The sequence below is a fragment of the Podarcis tiliguerta genome (genome assembly GCF_965153285.1).
Source record: "Podarcis tiliguerta genome assembly, chromosome: 6".
In the NCBI taxonomy this organism is placed as follows: Eukaryota; Metazoa; Chordata; class Lepidosauria; order Squamata; family Lacertidae; genus Podarcis; species Podarcis tiliguerta.
Genome location: NC_139539.1, coordinates 21,748,751 through 21,768,361, shown reverse-complemented (window position 1 = coordinate 21,768,361; position 19,611 = coordinate 21,748,751). Strand labels below are relative to the sequence as shown.

General features: G+C 43.6%; 1 protein-coding gene across 1 annotated transcript in view; it reads right to left on the bottom strand.

The window, feature by feature from the left end:
• Positions 1 to 1,093: 1,093 nt before the first annotated feature.
• The window catches only part of LOC310680373 (thyrotropin-releasing hormone receptor-like), a 32,989-nt gene continuing 14,471 nt past the window's right edge, over positions 1,094 to 19,611 (bottom strand). The window contains exon 3 of the mRNA XM_083447042.1: positions 1,094 to 2,299. Coding sequence (XP_083303168.1) covers positions 1,919 to 2,299 — 381 coding nt within the window. The 3' untranslated portion in view covers positions 1,094 to 1,918. The remainder of the gene's footprint in view (positions 2,300 to 19,611) is intronic.

Here is a 19,611-nt window from a genome sequence, read left to right as displayed (position 1 = left end):
CCAACACTTCATTCCTAGTCCAACCATGGGGCCACACTGGCTTTTGACAAATGAGGCCTCAGTGGCCACAGATTTCCTTTTAAAAAGTTGGGAAATACTCATGTCTGAAAAGAGCCACTGTCACGCAGTATGGATATTACTGAGATGTATGGACCAATGCTCTGATTTGGTATAAGGGAGCTTCCTACATTTCATGAAGCTCAGTACAGCAGTTGACCTGGACCGCTATGTCACAACCTAACCTACCTCACAGTGAGGGTAAAAAATGGAGGTGAGGAGAGAACTGTGTGAACTAATTGGACTACTGGAGGAAAGGCAGGATACAAATGTCATGAACCATAGGTAAGCAATGGGGTGTCCTCCAGATATTTTGGACTACAACACCTCTCATCGCTGGCCATTGACTATGCTGGCTACAGCAGTATTCCATCTGGCAAGCACTACGTTGGCTACAAATGCAATAAACCAAAAAACAGTAACAACTGTGAAACGTGCTTCATTTTACAACTGGAATGCAGATCGGTCAATTTACATTTCACGGCGACAGATTCAATAAATGGTACAAACTGGAGTACTTTCCCCCAAAGCACATCAAGCCACCACAGTTGCAAATATTTACAATTTACAGGTGTGCACCAGGAAGACCTTTTATCCATCGCTGGTATAGCTGCCTGCGTAGAAAAAAATAACAACGGACAGTAACCCACCCATACAGCGACACAGCACGACACACCCAGCAGTGCAGGGCGAAAATATATGCTTATTCCGAAGGAAATATACTGCAGGGAAACTAAAACAGCTGACAAATCAGCTGCAACAATGAGGATAGCAGCCCGGTGAAATCTTAAGGAAATGTCTTTACTACTGCTGAGTGATAAAGTCTTGTGATAAAGGAGCTACCCTGGTGCTGTCATATGGGTCATTAACCTTGTAGCTTGAGATTTATTATAAATGACACATGCTGCAGTGGTCGTGCATCAAGGTCACGTGGCCCAAACTGATGGCACCCTGACAGACCTTTCTCCCTGATCACACCAAAGCCATGCAGGGAAGGACCACAATAAAGTAATAAGAGAGAGCGGGGGGGGGGGGGTAATGCAAAAGGCTTTACCAGGGGCACCCCCAATTGAAATGGCTTCTCTGGTATAGAAGGACAGGAAAGACGTCTCTGCCAAAAACAATGGAGAGCCACTGCCGGTCAGAACAGACGGCACTGAGCAAAATAGACTCAATTTGCTTAATGTAAGAAACATCCTTGGGATAAAGTGAGTTACAGTAACTTGGATATTCTACTAGGTCTTTCTGAAGTCTTCATGGTAACCATTGTGGGGCCTAAATGCTCAGTGGAAGCTGCTGCTGCAGGTAACAACCAAGCGTAACACACTGCAAGTATTAGCTTTATTTTGGCATTCGCTCCCATGTGATTACACTCGTGTGAAGGGGAGAGTGGGGCTATATATGTTGGCCACGTTCTCTCAATCACATCCCTATTGGCCTGGCCCTCCCCTGCAAGGGGAGGTTGGAAGAGGAGGACCTGCTTCCCCCTTCAGACCATTCCCTCCAACGTGTGGACAGCAGTGGGCCCAGGCCAGCAGGGAGGGTTGGGGTATGCAAACACTGCCCTCAGTCTCCCCTGACACAATTGTAATTGCAAGTTGGGCGCAATTATGAGACGCATACGCCACAGGAAATTCCATTGCACCACAACAATCTTTACGGAACGCCTAATGATCCAAAATGCTGACCAAGGTTGACCCGAAGTTAACATTAAAGCACAAAACGAACTGGTTGGCCTTGTATAAATATTACGTACAAATGGCAAGAGGGAAGCATCAGGCCTGTGGCATGCTGTTCACACATTCTTGGAACTACTTGAGTAGGTGGCTGCCATTACCAAAGCTGGTATTGTGTGATGCGTTTATTTGGAAGGTTTACTCCTCCTTGCTGATGATGGGTAGCCATTGAGATCTTCTTGTTCTGTGATGTTATGCTCAGAACTGTCATGGGAATAGTCTTTCATGGTGCTGTAGAAGACAGGAGCGTTGTACTGAGTGGCAATCTCTGTCCTCTTCCCCCCACATTTGCATAGCTTTTTGAAGGCAGCTCTAAACTTCTGGGACATCACATTGTAAATGATGGGGTTGATGGCGCTGTTCAGGTAGATGCAGAGCCTACAGAAGAGGACGAACCAGATGTTCAGGTAAGGAGGGTCCATGAAGGAGTTGACCACCACCAAGGTGCGGTACGGCATCCACAGGAGAGCAAAGAGGATCACCACCACAGCTAGCATCTTCGTCACCTTGGAGGTTGCAAGCAGAAAAACAAAGTGAGTGAGCTTACATCTTTGTCAATAAGATTTGCTTAATAATCTGTGGTGGAAGAAAGAGGATTCACTGCCAGGTCATCTAATAGAAAGTTCAGAATATGGCACAGATTACATTTTAGTTTAGGATGCCTAAACTAACCCTGAACACTCTTAAATGGATAGAAAGTTCTAGACTTCTCCAGCCAATCACCCTAACTGGCGTATTTTCCAAGTGGTGCTAGTTTTTAATGAAATCTTACCAGCTCTGTCTCTTTAGATAGTCCTATAATGAGTCCCAGTTAATTTTGGGTATTGCCTTCTACCTTGTCATTTGCTGTCGCTCTGTTCATTTTCTACTAGTGTTACAAAGTTTATTTCTTTTCTGAGATTTCTTCTTTGACAATTGGAATAAGCAACACATAACCTTTCTTCAGTCACTTTCTTCAGTGTTTGGAGGGCAGCGGCTGAAGAAGGAGCCAAAAGGGGTTTCTTGTGTGTGTGATTCTTGTGGCTGATTAGCTGCTTTCCCTGGTCAAAGGTCAGAGGGGGCAGGGTTTCTGTTGAGGCAGGTGATTAGCTGTGGGAGGAGCTTATCAGTGTTTGCAGGGCAGCGGCTGAAGAAGGAGCCAAAAGGGGTTTCTTGTGTGTGTGATTCTTGTGGCTGATTAGCTGCTTTCCCTGGTCAAAGGTCAGAGGGGGCAGGGTTTCTGTTGAGGCAGGTGATTAGCTGTGGGAGGAGCTTATCAGTGTTTGGAGGGCAGCGGCTGAAGAAGGAGCCAAAAGGGGTTTCTTGTGTGTGTGATTCTTGTGGCTGATTAGCTGCTTTCCCTGGTCAAAGGTCAGAGGGGGCAGGGTTTCTGTGGAGGCAGGTGATTAGCTGTGGGAGGAGCTTATCAGTGTTTGCAGGGCAGCGGCTGTTTGTATCGGCGCGCGCAGTTTGAACCATCTTTTAGATTTAGGGGAGCTAGTCTCAAGCCCAACGACACATTCTCAAGATGGAGGGGGAGGGAACAGCTGCAGTCGCCTGCGGTTCCTGCGCAATGTTTGCCATCTTGCCAAAGGTTGCAGGCAGCTTTACGTGCAGCAATTGCATGTTGATTGCCCTCCTAAAAGACAAAGTCCAGCAACTGGAGGAACGTGTAGCTACGCTCCAAAGAATTAGAGAGCTGGAGCTCTTCTTGGAAGCAACAGAGCACACCAAGGAGGAGACAGGGGACTCCCCTGAGAAAGAGGCTAGTTCACCAACACAGGAGCCCGATATGTGGAGAAACGTGACTCAAAGAAGTAGGAGGCCCAGGGTTCGCTCTGATTGTCTAGAAATACACAATCGCTTTGAGGTCCTCTCCCCTAGCATGGAAGACGAAGAGCAGACTCCATTTGAGGATCTCTCCCTCATTACAGTCAATCACGTATATGAAGATGAGCAGCAAAGTCAGTCCTCAGGGAATGTGCAGGCGACCTTGGAACGGACCGCTCACGGAAGAACCCTGACCAAACCTAAGAGAAGGCGTGTAGTGGTGATAGGGGATTCCCTACTGAGGGGAACAGAAGCAGTGATCTGTGGGCCTGACAAGATGTCTCGGGAAGTGTGCTGTCTCCCCGGGGCTAAGATCCAAGATGTAACTGAATGACTGCAAGGAATCATAAAACCCACTGACAAATACCCCTTCCTCTTGGTTCATGTGGGAACCAATGACACTGCAAGCAATAGCCTCCAGAAGATCAAAAGAGACTACGAGGCTCTGGGCAGGAAATTGAAGCAATTAAATGCACAAATCGTCATCTCATCTGTCCTCCCAGTTGAACGACGTGGCCCAGGGAGAGAGAGGAAAATAGTGGAAGTAAACAGCTGGCTTCGCAAATGGTGTAAACAGGAACGGTTTGGATTCTTAGATCACGGACTGCAGTTTCTTGAGGATGGACTTCTGGCAAGCGATGGGCTGCACCTCACAACGGTTGGGAGGAATGTTTTTGCCAAAAAACTAAGAAACCTCATCAGGAGGGCTTTAAACTGACTAATGTGGGGGAGGGAGACAGTGCTCCTGAAGGTAGGAGTCTATTAATTGATGAAGATGATCATCCAAATGTCATAGACCAAATTGAGCAAACAGCAAGCAGACCTAGTGGTGGGAGGAAAAAATCCTTAAATAAGAGACACGGGGGAATGACTAATGGACTTCAATGTCTGTACACTAATGCACAAAGCATGGGAAATAAACAAGATGAGCTTGAGCTCTTGGTACAGCAAACTAAATATGACATAATAGGCATCACTGAAACCTGGTGGGATAAGTCCCACGATTGGAATGTAAAAATGGAGGGATACAATCTATTTCAGAGAAACAGACCAGACAAGAAAGGAGGAGGAGTGGCGTTATATGTCAGGGATGTGTATACCTGTGAAGAGATCCAAGATTTAGAACCTCAAAGCCAAAGTGAGAGCATTTGGGTCAAAATTAAGGGAGAGAAGAATAATAGTGACCTCATTGTGGGAGTTTACTATAGATCCCCAAGCCAAACGGAGGACATAGATGATGCCTTCCTGGAACAGATGGCCAAGCATGCAAAAGGAAGGGAGATAGTAGTAATGGGGGACTTCAATTACCCAGATATTTGTTGGATGTCAAACTCAGCCAAGAGCATAAGGTCAAACAGATTCCTCAGTGGCCTTGCAGACAACTTCATTGTCCAGAAAGTGGGAGAAGCAACAAGAGGAACAGCCATTTTAGATCTGGTCCTAACCAATGTCGATGACCTGGTTAATGGGGTAGAAGTGGAAGGATCATTAGGCGCAAGTGATCATGCTCTTCTGAAGTTTACTATACAACGGAAAGGAGCAGCCAAGCATACTAGGACTCAATTTCTTGACTTTAAGAAAGCTGACTTCATAAAACTTAGGGAAGTGCTGGGTGAGATCCCATGGACAGGAATACTAAAAGGAAAGGGAGTTCATGATGGCTGGGAGTTTGTTAAGAGGGAGATAGTAAAAGCACAACTTCAGGCAATACCAATGAGACGGAAACATGGAAGGTGCCTAAAGAAGCCAGGGTGGCTATCTAAAGAACTTTTAACTGAGTTAAGATTAAAAAAGGATGTGTACAAAAAATGGAAAAGGGGGGAAACCACCAAAGAGGAATTCAAACAAATAGCCAGCACGTGTAGACACAAAGTCAGAAAAGCTAAAGCACAGAATGAACTCAGGCTTGCTAGAGAGGTTAAAAGCAACAAAAAAGGCTTCTATGGGTATGTTCGTAGCAAAAGGAAGAACAAAGAAACAGTGGGGTCACTCAGAGGAGAAGATGGTGAAATGCAAACAGGGGACACAGAAAGGGCTGAACTCCTCAATGCCTTCTTTGCCTCAGTCTTCTCCGATAAAGAAAACAATGCCCGACCTGAAGAATTTGGAGGAAATGATTCAGCAGAGGAAACACAGCCCAGAATAACTAAGGAGATAGTACAAGAATACTTGGCTACTTTAGATGTATTCAAGTCTCCAGGGCCAGATGAACTGCATCCGAGAGTATTAAAAGAACTGGCAGATGTGATCTCAGAACCACTGGCACTCATTTTTGAGAATTCCTGGAGAACAGGCGAAGTCCCGGCAGACTGGAGGAGGGCAAATGTTGTCCCTATTTTCAAAAAGGGGAAAAGAGAGGACCCAAATAATTACCGCCCAGTCAGTCTAACATCAATACCAGGGAAGATTCTGGAGCAGATCATTAAGCAAACAATCTGTGAGCACCTAGAAAGGAATGCTGTGATCACCAATAGTCAGCATGGATTTCTGAAAAATAAGTCATGTCAGACTAACCTGATCTCATTTTTTGACAGAATTACAAGCCTGGTAGATGAAGGGAACGCAGTGGATGTAGTCTACCTTGATTTCAGCAAGGCATTTGACAAGGTGCCCCATGATATTCTTGTAAAGAAGCTGGTAAAATGCGGTCTTGACTATGCTACCACTCAGTGGATTTGTAACTGGCTGACTGACCGGACCCAAAGGGTGCTCATCAATGGTTCCTCTTCATCCTGGAGAAGAGTGACTAGTGGGGTGCCACAGGGTTCTGTCTTGGGCCCGGTCTTATTCAACATCTTTATCAACGACTTGGATGATGGACTCAAGGGCATCCTGATCAAATTTGCAGATGACACCAAACTGGGAGGGGTGGCTAACACCCCAGAAGACAGGATCACACTTCAAAACGACCTTGACAGATTAGAGAACTGGGCCAAAACAAACAAGATGAATTTTAACAGGGAGAAATGTAAAGTATTGCACTTGGGCAAAAAAAATGAGAGGCACAAATACAAGATGGGTGACACCTGGCTTGAGAGCAGTACATGTGAAAAGGATCTAGGAGTCTTGGTTGACCACAAACTTAACATGAGCCAACAGTGTGACGCGGCAGCTAAAAAAGCCAATGCAATTCTGGGCTGCATCAATAGGAGTATAGCATCTAGATCAAGGGAAGTTATAGTGCCACTGTATTCTGCTCTGGTCAGACCTCACCTGGAGTACTGTGTCCAGTTCTGGGCACCACAGTTCAAGAAGGACACTGACAAACTAGAACGTGTACAGAGGAGGGCAACCAAAATGGTCAAAGGCCTGGAAACAATGCCTTATGAGGATCGGCTAAGGGAGCTGGGCATGTTTAGCCTGGAGAAGAGGAGGTTAAGGGGTGATATGATAGCCATGTTCAAATATATAAAAGGATGTCACATAGAGGAGGGAGAAAGGTTGTTTTCTGCTGCTCCAGAGAAGCGGACACGGAGCAATGGATCCAAACTACAAGAAAGAAGATTCCACCTAAACATTAGGAAGAACTTCCTGACAGTAAGAGCTGTTCGACAGTGGAATTTGCTGCCAAGGAGTGTGGTGGAGTCTCCTTCTTTGGAGGTCTTTAAGCAGAGGCTTGACAACCATATGTCAGGAGTGCTCTGATGGTGTTTCCTGCTTGGCAGGGGGTTGGACTCGATGACCCTTGTGGTCTCTTCCAACTCTATGATTCTATGATTCTATGATTCTATGATTCTATGATTCACTACAATAGAGGTTCCCAGAGCACTGAGCATTATCCTGATTTGTCTACGGGGAGATTAGGCAATGATGGATCTTAAAACCGAACTTCATCCTGATTTGTTTGCTAGGAGGCTGGATGCTGCTGCATCAAGGAACTGTCACCCCACCCTTTCCACTGCACTTCCCTTATCACAAAAAGTTCAATTTGGAGGGAAGTGGGCTTGCTTTGCAACAGCTCTAAATCAAATATATTTGTGCACCCTAAATTTGCTAGTATGTGATTTGATCCTACCTGAAAATAGCAACAATCTGGAAGCTCCCCATAAGATAACTTACCATCAACTGATCAAAGACAGGTAAAGTCCATCATATATTTTTTTCAAGTAATATTTATTAGATGTTTTATAGTTACAAAAAGAAAAAAGGTAAAGAAAAACAATACAAAAATTCAACAAACAATACATCAAAAATAAAAAAAGAAACAGTACAACAAAATAACAAGAGAAAAAAACAAAAACATTTAAAAGCACATCCAAATTTCATATATTTATCTTTCATTTGCTTGTTTCCTCGACTTCCTCACACCTCCCTTTTTTGTATTCTAATTCAGATTAACTGGTTCAGCAAATCCTTTCCCTCTTTCTCAGTTTTTTGATCTATAATTTATCTTAACACAGTCTTGCTTTCAATTTTCCACTTTTGCCCATTAACAATCAGTTTTTACATAATCCTTAATAACATTTCTGCTAAAACCATATAACTTCATTCCAGTATTCTTCTAGCATTCATTAATTTGACAGGTAAAGTACATCAGCCCAAACCTATGTAGAGTTAGGGGCATTTAAGCCCACTCATTTTAATGGGCTCAGATGTGGTTGACTATGGAGCATTGAGCTACATATGCACAATGCCAAGCACTTATCTTGAGACAAGAATCATTAGCATTCGGCACCAATAAATAGTAAATCAGGATTAAATGAGAAAACAACATGGGGTGGCATTTTGCCCAGGATGATGTTGTGTGAACACTGCTCAAAATTTGCATGCAGGAACAGCACCAAGGCAATGATGAACTGCCACATGGAAGCATCCACTATTTCCACAGATGATGGAAGGGAATTTGAACCACCATCCGTCTTGTAAAACAAAAGCAGAGAATTTTCCTGAGCACATTTTTCCCTTTAGAGAAGGTTGGGAACTGGGGATGAAGGCCAGCAGAAGTCAACATTCATTTTGGGCAAATGCAATTTTGAAAACTCTTATCGCCCTCCTCTCTGCCCAATAGAACTAGAAAGGGCTCTGGTGGTAGCACTGTAAACAAGGATGCTTGTTTTGCCTTAACTTTGAAGGTACCGTAATTTCTCTCCTCCAGTTTTTCTCTATAGTTTTTGAATGTTTTTCCATTCTGTGGAAGCCTTGTAGAATCAAATAGATCTACCGGTGTTTAGTATTAAGCATTCCCAGACACAAGCATGAATTCCAGATCTGGCCTGACAAAAGAACCTCTCCACCCTTCTTCTTTCTTTAATATACAGCGTGGCTAATGAATACACATATCAAGACTGTAACAGTACCCTGAGAACAATGAAGTGATGTGAGTTAAGATGTACACTACTGTTCATCTCAGCTGTGTATTCGACTCCCCCTTTCTTCTTAATGCATTCCCCTAGTATTGTAAGTTGATAATCATTGTAATCTTTACAAAGAGCTGTTCAGGGGATGGTTGATTATCCTCCCCCTCAGCATGTAATTCATTGAATTCAAAGGGGTACACTCCCCCTTTTAGAAAGAAAAAAATGCTATATGCGTGCTGAAAGGACATACACTCTTAAACATAAAAGGGGAGTTAATACGTTTGCCAGAAAACTGACTTTTGTGCTGTAACTTGAAACACAATTACTAGGGATTAAGCTCCATTGAACTCAGTGAGATTCACTTCCATGAAAACATGAAAAAGAAGACCAGGCTGCTTGTCTTATTTCAAGCTCATATTCCCTTTCTGTCATGCTTGCTCTGCGGTTTAAGGCTGGAGGCAAGGAGCTGCTTAGTGCTCTTCAGGAGACATATGGTAGCTCAAAGATGGTAAGCTTAATAAAGATGTCGCACTTGAGAGCCTGGAGCAAGAAAATGACTTTCTAACAGACCTCTATGGCCAGCTATTATGTAGGCAAGAGAATGAAGGGACAAGGACATTTTCTTCCCACCATGGAGGACTGCACTGTGAGTCGTAGTTACATTACAGCTAAGAACAAAGCAGACCTGCCATTTGGGAACTGCATGTCAAAACTTCAGTGATGGAGAATTAAGCATGAAAGGATAGAATATAACAGTAGATAGAGAAAGAACACCATTCGGATCCTAGCTCAGTCACAGATCCAACCTGTGGCTGGGTATCATGCCTTAGCTGTGGTGATGTGGCAGCCTCAGGTAAGGGGCAGAAAGGACTCAGGTTTGAATCAATGATTCCTCTGAAAACAAAAATGAGAGGTGCGAAGGAGGCTGCTCTTGCCTCACCTGTCAGAAAACAGGGGACAGAAGATTCCTCTCAAGGCATTAGATCCCAACTGACCTAAAATATAACACTTTCTAAGAACAACAACAAATCATGTGCAATATATACAGCCCTCGTTTGCATGTCGCAGTAAGACATAAACAATGTCTTTTCGTAAATGAGCAGATAGCCTCTGCCTTGCTCTTCCCCTAGCATGGTTGGAAGCAACAAGCCATGAAGTTTAGCTTGTTGTGATGTGCAAACACTGGATCATGGTTTGTTTCCCTCACATATGCCATGATCGATAAACCAACAAATGGCTTCATGTTGTTCCAGGGGAGAAACAAACCATGATCTTGCATTCACATGTGACAACAAGCTGGTTGTTCCCACTTGAGCTAGGAGATGAGCAAAGTGGGATGTGGGAACACAGGATATGCCAGGAGTTGAACTTCAGTGTACAACCCATGTGCTCTGCCACTGAGCCACAGTCCTTCTCCTGATCATGAATAAGCAGAGTGACATGCTAATGTCCACATGCAAATGTGGCTGTAATGCAATTCACCCAAATCCACAGCATTAAGTGATTGCATAACATTCAACGAATGCATTTTAAGTTAATGTAGCATGAGCTCACAGGCGAAGATATTGAATGCATGAAATGTCATCTCAGATGTTTGTGATTACCACTGTTGGAGGCTGGGAGATGTAAGATGACTTGCTGGTGAAGATGCTTTCTCAGTTACCAGAAAAGATGCAGGTGACAGTCTGGCTATTGCAACTAACAATGGCAATGATGGTGAAGCTTGGATGCCAAGGATGTTTTGATGGTGAAAGAGAAAAAAAAGAGAAATAATGAGTGCACACAAACATAATAGAAACAATTAACTGGAGTGAAAAATTGATCACAACTGAGATGAAACCTCATTATAGAACATTAGCAGTCAGCATTTTGAAAAGAGCGCAATGCTGTTGTGAACATGTAGTCGGGATGAAATCAGGCGAGATAGCATGTGCCATGAGCCAAGAAGTTCTTGGTTCAACTCTGATCTTTGCCAAGAGCTCATTCACTGGAAGATGGAAAGCTACCTTATACCAAATAAGATCTAGCTCAGTCTACCCTACACAGACGAGCTGTGGCTCTCCAGGAAGATTCAGGCAAGTCTTTCCCAGAGATGCTGGAGATGCTGAAAACTGAACTTGGGACTCCCTGAGTGCAAGGCAGATGCTCTGCTGCTCAGTCTTTGTTGCTGTTAAAAGTTGACTCAGCACACCAGCCATATACGGTAGCCCACCGGGGTCCCATTGCGTTCCACAAATGTAAACTCTTGCACTGATAGGGCACTTTAGTTAGGAGCTGCCCAGGATGCTGTATGAGATTGGTCATTGGTCGGATCCAGAAGGGCTCTTTTTATGTTCTTAATCCAAACTGAACTCTGATTTTATCATGTGTGTGCTGAGCGGATTTTGTACTATTTTGAAGTAGGGCTAAATCACAAAATTAACTGCCACCTTCAAATATCTAAAGAGCTGCCACATGGAAGATGGAACAAGCTTGTTTTCTCCTTCTCTGGAGGGTAGGACATGAACCGATGGCTTCATGTTACAAGAAAGGAGATTCTGACTGAACATCAGAAAGAACTTTCTGACAGTAAGGGCTGTCAGTAAGATAGTGGAACAGACTCCCTCAGGAGGTTGTGGACTCTCCTTCCTTGGAGGTTTTTAAACAGAGATTGAATGGCCATCTGTCATGTATGATTTTTAAAACACCCCCCCCCCTCTCTCTCTCTTATCCTGGCCACTTCCATGTTGAAATAAAACTAACCCCACAGGCCCCTGGCCTAGAATATGCTTCTGTTCGAGTCTGAGGCCCTTCACACATTTCCTGCTAAAAATCACTCCCCCCCCCCCCCCCGGCAATTTTGACAGAAAACTAGTTCAGGGTCTACAATGTAGCCTTTAGTTTGGCTCTTCAAAAACACAGGAAGACAGAGAATGAATCAAAAGTGCATGTGAGAATTTGGGGAATCTGTTTCTCAAGCTGCATTCATCAGTGAGAAAGATTCTGTTGTGGCCTTTTCATCGTTTGAAGAAAGTAAGCACAAACCCATCAGCCCTCCTTTGAAATAGCTTCGTGGAAAAATAAACACCACACCCCTGAACATCGAGCAAACTTCCTTGTAAATATCTGCAAAGCCTACAACAGTTTCCTCACTGAGCTGGAAACTATTTGCCATTTTGTCATATTAGCAAAACAGAATTTCATTGGGTTGCTTTCTGCTGACTCGGGAGGTTTTCATTTCTATGTAAATGCCAAGAGGTTGAATTTTGAGCAAAACGACATAGTGATACTGAATGAAATTTGCTGAAGGAGGCAGCAATCATATTGTGCCTTTAGGGCGGACCTTAAAGGCTGTTTGAATAGATTCCTCAACGTTCGATATCCTCATGGAATTCAAAATAGAATGAATTCAGCTCAACCAGCTCGAGTCAGGTAACAGCTTTTAAGAGAGCGGAAAGCGGCTGAAGAGGAGCATTGCTTCCCATGGACAACAAATAATTGTTTTTGCCCCATTACCATCTCTAGTCAAACAGTGTTTCCTTGCCCCCTTTCAAAAACACTTTTAAAACTTTTAACTTCAGTTTTTGAAAAGAATACAGAAACCTGTTTGCCAGAGGTGACAGAGAAATGAGAACAAACACTAAGAGTGCACACTTTTGAACCAACTGCCACATGTCTCCACCCTTCATTGGACAACAGCCAGAACTCAGCAGATAGGACAATATCCACCAGGTTCCATCTATAACCCACTAAACGGGGGTAGAAGACTGCTGGGGAACAGTCCAAAAGTGTTTACTGGCTTATCTACCTGAAGTAGCGCCCCCCCCCATTGTTCAGCCCAGACACTGAGATCCAGCTCCGAGGGCCTTCTAGCAGTTCCCTCATTATGAGGTTACAGGGAACCAGGCAGAGGGCCCTCTTGGTAGTGGCACCCACCCTGTGGAACACCCTCCCACCAGATGTCAAGAAAATAAACAACTAGAGTCATACTTCATGTTATTTTTGCTACATGTTACGTTCTTTCAGGTTACGTCCTGCAGCGACCCGGAAGTACTGGAAAGGGTTACTTCCGGGTTTCGCCGCGCGCGCATGAGCAGAAGCACAAAATGACCTCATTCACATGCACAGAAGTGGCAAATCGCAACCCACGCATGCGCAGAAGCGCCGCTGTGGGTTGCGTTCTTTTCATGTTGCAAATGGGCCTCCGGAACGGATTCCGTTCGCAACCAGAGGTACCACTGTACCTGACTTTTAGAAGACATCTGAAGGCAGCCCCTGTTTAGGGAAGTTTTTAATGTTTGATGTTTTATCGTGTTTTTAATATCCTGTTGGAAGTTGCCCAGAGTTTACTATATTCCTGCGATATAATTAGTACCTGTCTGAGAGAGCACCAAGGGTTGGAACAGATGTGATGGAAGCACTTGCCGTGAAGTGCACTCCATCCTGTATAAAAGCATTTACCGTATGAGCAAGACCATTCCTGTATAAAGGTAGTACAAGCAATTGAGTATACTCTGTGGGCCTGCTTCACCTGTTCGCTAGCTCTGCATTGTGAATGGGTCAGCTCACAAAGGGGGGATTTTTAATATACAATGAGGCACATCTGAAATCACTATGCATGCAAGCACTTGCCCTCTGGCTGCTGCCATAACTGCTTAAGGGGAAGGGCTGTGGCTCAGCGGTAGAGCATATGATTTCCATGCGGAAGGTCCCTTAGGGTCAGACTCTGGCATCTCCAGGTAGGGCTGGGACCCTGAAATCATGGAGACAACCCTGAGCTAGAGGGACCAATGGTTTGACTTGGTAAAAGGCATCTCCCTATGTTCTTAGGTTTTGACCATAATGTTGCAAAGAAAGGAAAGCATATAAAACCCAAAAGTCAAACTCTGGATAAGATGAGATGTAGACTGCATAAACATCTACACACACACACACACACACACACACTGTGAAATTCTGCTGGTATGCACATACCCTAAAATACAATCAGTGCATCTAATCTACATTAGCAAATGCTAATCTACATTAGCAAACACAGCATGAGATTCTTTTCTTCTGTGACCCCCCAGCCCATCAGTGAAATAAATGCCCCGTAAGATCACGACTGAATTCCTTCTAATAAAATGATGTGAGTTTTGGAGTACAGCCCGCCGGTGACAGGGGTGCTGTTTTTTCCATTTGACTTCAATGTCCTTTAGATTATTCAATTACATCCAGCAGTACTTCAATTAGAAAAAAAACAAAGTAGACCAACATTGCCAAAGTACATATATAAGCAGTTGCTCTAATCATGGCAAAAGATTAGCCTCTAAGGGCAATTTTGCTCATTGCTTGAGGGCAAACTCGGTTTTGCTATCAGATCAGACAGTTTCAGCTCCAACAACTATACCTGTATGGTATATACTAGTGAAAACGGCCTGTGAAACAGGTTATCAGCTGCATCACTTCAAATATGGATGTTGTGACTATGTCTATTTCTTGCTAGTTTAGCTGGAGAAGGTGACATTGCTGCAGATGGCTGCTCCCATACAACCCTAATGGTATAACTCAGGAAAATTTTGTTGAAAAAAATTAAAAGAGGAACGAAGATTGCAAATACACGAATACTTACCAGATAGAAGGCAAGATTGGGGGTGGGGTGGAGAGGGTGTCACAATCATGTTTAGTTGTCTAGTTGTATTTTGTTATACATCTATGAAAACCAATTTAAACTGCTTTTTCTTAAAGTCAATTTGCACGACGTCTCCATTTACAGACACAATGGTGACTTTCACACCATGACTGGGTCCACCTGTCACATTAAACCATAGTTTAAAAACAAACTATGGCTTTGCAAGGGATCAGGAATCAGGTTCCTCTTCATCAAGAGATGGAGCTGAAGATTCCAAACCAAAAGGGGAAGGATACACAAAGCCAGCACCAGAAGCAAGGCTAACAGAGGAGCCTATGGGCCTCAGGTTGTGACACTGCCCTCCCATACATGGACTCCATTGCAGAAGCTCCAGTGAGCCCAGAGGCTCCTTACTCCATTACAGCAGGAGAGTCCCTTTTAATTAAAGCAGCACCTTCCAGTGTGGGCGGGGCTAAACATTAGGATGCAGCTCCTCCTCCTATGATATTGGGCTCAGGTTGAGATTATTTTTCGGTGAAGCAACACTAGAACTCCATGTTCCTGGAGCCTTGCCCCATAACCTTCCCTTGCACCTAGCAGGGGCCTTGCCTTACCACACAACAGTGTAAAGTTTCATGTGAGTGCAAAATACACTGCTGAATGGATCTCACTATACGCTTCCCCCCTTCCAGTTTGAACCCAGGCATGTGGTGGTTTATTTGGATAGACAGGAATGACAAGCTCAGGTTCAAGTGCCATGACAAGTTAGACTGGCATAACAGTTGTGGGGCAGCCAGGAACAGAGTGGAGCAAAGACTTTTCAGCAGCATGCACCCGCATGATGCAAGTTCACATGAAACCATTGCCTGGTTTTAACAGCATCTGAATGTGGTGTGTGAACCAGGCATTCGTGCTCTCAGTGGTATATTATAAGGAAACGCCAGCAAATACAAGGCACGAAGAAGCTTTAATTTTTAGTTAAGGTTTGGTGCCATCTGTTCATGACTAGGTTAAGGAAGCAGTTGCTGAATTTGGGGTTAGGGCTCTGTTCATAGCTCTCTGTCTTGCTAGTACAGTAGAAAACCTTGGGTGGGTTAATCTGCAATTGGAGTTGTCTGAAATCTTGCCTAGGATCAAGGAACCGTTACATACAGGCATTAAAACTCAATGGGATTTACTTCCCTGTAAATTTACATAGAATTAGGCTGCAAGTCATCTAGCTGTTTTTGGCTTCTTACAAAAATTGAGTTTTAAAAAGCTACACAACAGATAGTGGCAATTGTTTTTTTCTACCGAAGCTTATGTACTGCAGCTTACTGTGGAGTAGATGTCACCTTTGAAGGCTTCAAGTTCTGTTTGATCTCTCCCTAAACTCTCTTGCCTACCAGGCAAGAAAAGATTCCGCAGCCACGTTTGGTATTTCAGGATTGTGGGTAAAACAGAACCTTCAAACAGTCTTACAAACTGGTTCTTCCGGCAAATTTCCAATAAATTTCAGTGAGGCAGTCAAACATGGGAATGGAAGAGGGGCAGGCTAATGAAATAAAACTGATGCATTGGATCTGAACCATTTCAAATTCATCGGAGTCTATTAAATTAATATTTTGCCTCAAGACTTCAGTGACTGAATGAGCAAAGAACTGTGCTTTTATTTACTTCTGCCTTCCCTCCGGGAACCTCTTATGGAATCCAAAACATATACTCAACTCAGTAATAAGGAAGAGAAATTACCAATTTCAAGAGGCCCTTTCTATTACTCTAGGTTTATCAGGATTATAAAACAATGATGCAGGTTTCCACTTAACACTAGTGCAGAGATGGGGAACCTGTGCCCTGCAGATGTTGTCTGGCTTCAATTCACGTCATCTCTTCTGGCTGGGATTGCAGGAAAAGAAGAAAGTTTGCTACATGGTCAATGAAAGATAAAGTAAATTTGCTCTGGGGAACAGCTGAGAAAAATTGTGGTTCCTTTTTGTTTTCGTGTGAATACTGGAAAACAATGAAAAACATTATTAACGTGCCTCCATTCTTCACTCAGAAGAGCAATAAAAACATTCTTCTGGAGAATAGATGGGAATAGGTGAAAATGGGATCAGCCTTTTGTGCTCTTGGGGACCATCTGATTCTTTAGGTCAGGGGTCAGCAAACTTTTTCAGCAGGGGGCCGGTCTACTGTCCCTCAGACCTTGTGGGGGGCCGGACTATATTTTGAAAAAAAATAATAATTAATGAATTCCTATGCCCCACAAAAACCCAGAGATGCATTTTAAATAAAAGCACACATTCTACTCATGTAAAAACACCAGGCAGGCCCCACAAATAACCCAGAGATGCATTTTAAATAAAAGTGCACATTCTACTCATGTAAAAACACGCTGATTCCTGGACCGTCCACGGGCTGGATTTAGAAGGCGATTGGGCTGGATCCGGCCCCGGGGCCTTAGTTTGCCTATCCCTGCTTTAGGTGGTCTGTGCTTGCAGTAAAATTGACAATAAACCAGGATCTGCACTGACAGTTGGGCTCCCTTGTGGGCCTCTCTATACCAGATGCTGGAAATCTCAAGTGGAGAAGAGGGCTGTTGCACTCAGCTACCCATCGACATCTGACTGGCCACTGTCAAAACAGGGTGTTGGATAAGATGGGCCTTTGGGTTCTTATGTTCTGCAATGAAGTTAGAACTACATAATGGTCAGGACTATGTACAGTCATGGAGCACAAGCAGACATGGCTGATGTGGTGTAGTGGTTAAGAGTGTTGGACCTGAGAGACCTGGGTTCAAATCACCACTCAGACATGACATTCACTGGGTGACCTTGTGCCCATCTCTCAGACTAACCTACAGGTGAAACTCGGAAAATTAGAATATCATGGAAAAGTTCATTTATTTCAGTAATTCAACTTAAAAGGTGAAATTAATATATGAGATAGACTCATGACATGCAAGGAATATTAAATGAAATCAGCAAAACAAGGACTGCAAATAGAGCAATATTGAACCTCTGAGAAGTAGAAGCATGCATATGTATTCAGTACCTGGTTTGGGCCCCTTTTGCATCAATTACTGCCTCAATGCACCTCAGCAGTGCCACAGGCTGATAGCATCCATGCCACGCCCCATTGAGGCAATAATTTGCTCTATTTGCATTCCTTGTTTTGCTGATTTCATTTAATATTCCAATTTTCTGAGATTGTTAATTTGGAGTTTTTATCAGCTGTACGCCATAATCATCACAATTATAACAAATAAAGGCTTGACATATCTCGCTTTGCATATCATGAGCCTATCTCATATATTAGTTTCACCTTTTAAGTTGAATTACTGAAATAATGAACTTTTCCACGATATTCTACTTTTCCGAGTTTCACCTGTACCTCTCGGCATTGTTGTAAAGATAAAATGGGGAGAAATAAGTACGATGCCCTGAGCTCCTAAGAAGGACCTCATACACATTTTAATGAACCATGCACATATGTGTGTGAGCATGAATTTACATGTAAAAATTTTAAAATGTGGCACATATTTTTTGCAACTTAAGAACAGCTCCTGGAATAGAAAAATGTCTTTGCCAAAGACCCTTCTGGCCATTGCCTTCACTATAAAAAATGTTGAGAAGGTTATGTAGCAAAGGCATTTTTCTGTTCCTTGAAAAGGTGTTTGGCTATATATTCTGGTATGGTTCAGAAAAGTTGTTTTCATATGCAAGGGGCTATAAACATTTTTAATGCTTGGTCTACTGCCACTATTCTTACAGTACTTGCAGATAATATCATTTTTAATCTGGGACTGAGAGCTCATAATGTAATCAGAGCAATACTTACGAATGAGAAAAGTGTGTCTATGTTCCATTGAAAGCTAAGGGTACACTATGGAATTAAAGATTTTTTTCAATAATAGCATAATGAACAATCTAAATGGAAATAGGATTTGGGTTCTGAAAACCCAGGGAAAGTATAAAATGGCTTTGGATTAGAAGATCTACATTTTTTGAAGTACAAAATTAAATTAAAATATTTTAAAATGCTGTGCAAGTGATACTGGAATTTAAAACGCATGGCACAATTATGTTGCAAGTTGTGGAGATGGGAACTTCTTTAAAAGGGCCCCCCACCTGCCCCATAGATGTCTTAGAATTGCCTTATTCAAAAATGCCTGGAAGACATTTGGAGAATCATTTCAATAACTGTGGATTGTAAAATACAGCTTCTTTTACCAGAAATAAATAAGGGTTTGGTTCCCAGTGAGGAAGCAGAGTCCATATTAAAACTTTTCATAGCTGCAAGGTCAATTATTGCTAAACATTTAAATCCCAAAAGGCAACTTTCCATCTGGGGAATGTCTGGAACACGTCTGTTCCACATTGTCCTGCCCTGGCTGCTCCAAGCTCAAGTAACTTCCTATCATTCAACTCCTACACATTATCCCTTTCTTTGCATTATGTTTTTGCTCAGCTCTTCCTTAAGTCTCATTTAATTTCTGTTGTTTTCCTCTTTCTCCCAGGCAGGGGTGTCGCAAGGGGTGGGGTGCAGTCCCCCAGGTGTTATGCTTTGGGGGGTGACAAAACCCCCCCGCATGGATTGGCATGGTGGCGCTTGCACCCCCGGCTGGCGGATTTTCGAGATTGGCGCAATCGTCGTTGCTGAGGCATAGTAAGGTCAAGTGGTAAAGGTAAAGGGACCCCTGACCATTAGGTCCAGTCATGGCCGACTCTGGAGCTCATCTCGCTTTATTGGCCGAGGGAGCCGGCGTACAGCTTCTGGGTCATGTGGCCAGCATGACTAACCAGAGCAGTGCACAGAAACACCGTTTACCTTCCTGCCGGAGTGGTACCTATTTATGTACTTGTACTTTGACGTGCTTTCGAACTGCTAGGCTGGCAGGGGCAGGGATCGAGCAATGGGAGTTCACCCCGTCGCGGGGATTCGAACTGCTGACCTTCTGATCGGCAAGTCCTAGGCTCTGTGGTTTAACCCACAGTGCCACCCGTGTCCTAGGTCAGGTGGTACCCAACAGTAAAACAGCTAAAATCGTGCCGTGCCGCCTTGTGCAAAAATCCACCCACCAGGGCTGTCAGCCCACTGATCACAGAAATATGACCACTGTCACCCCCTGGCGGCCAGCACT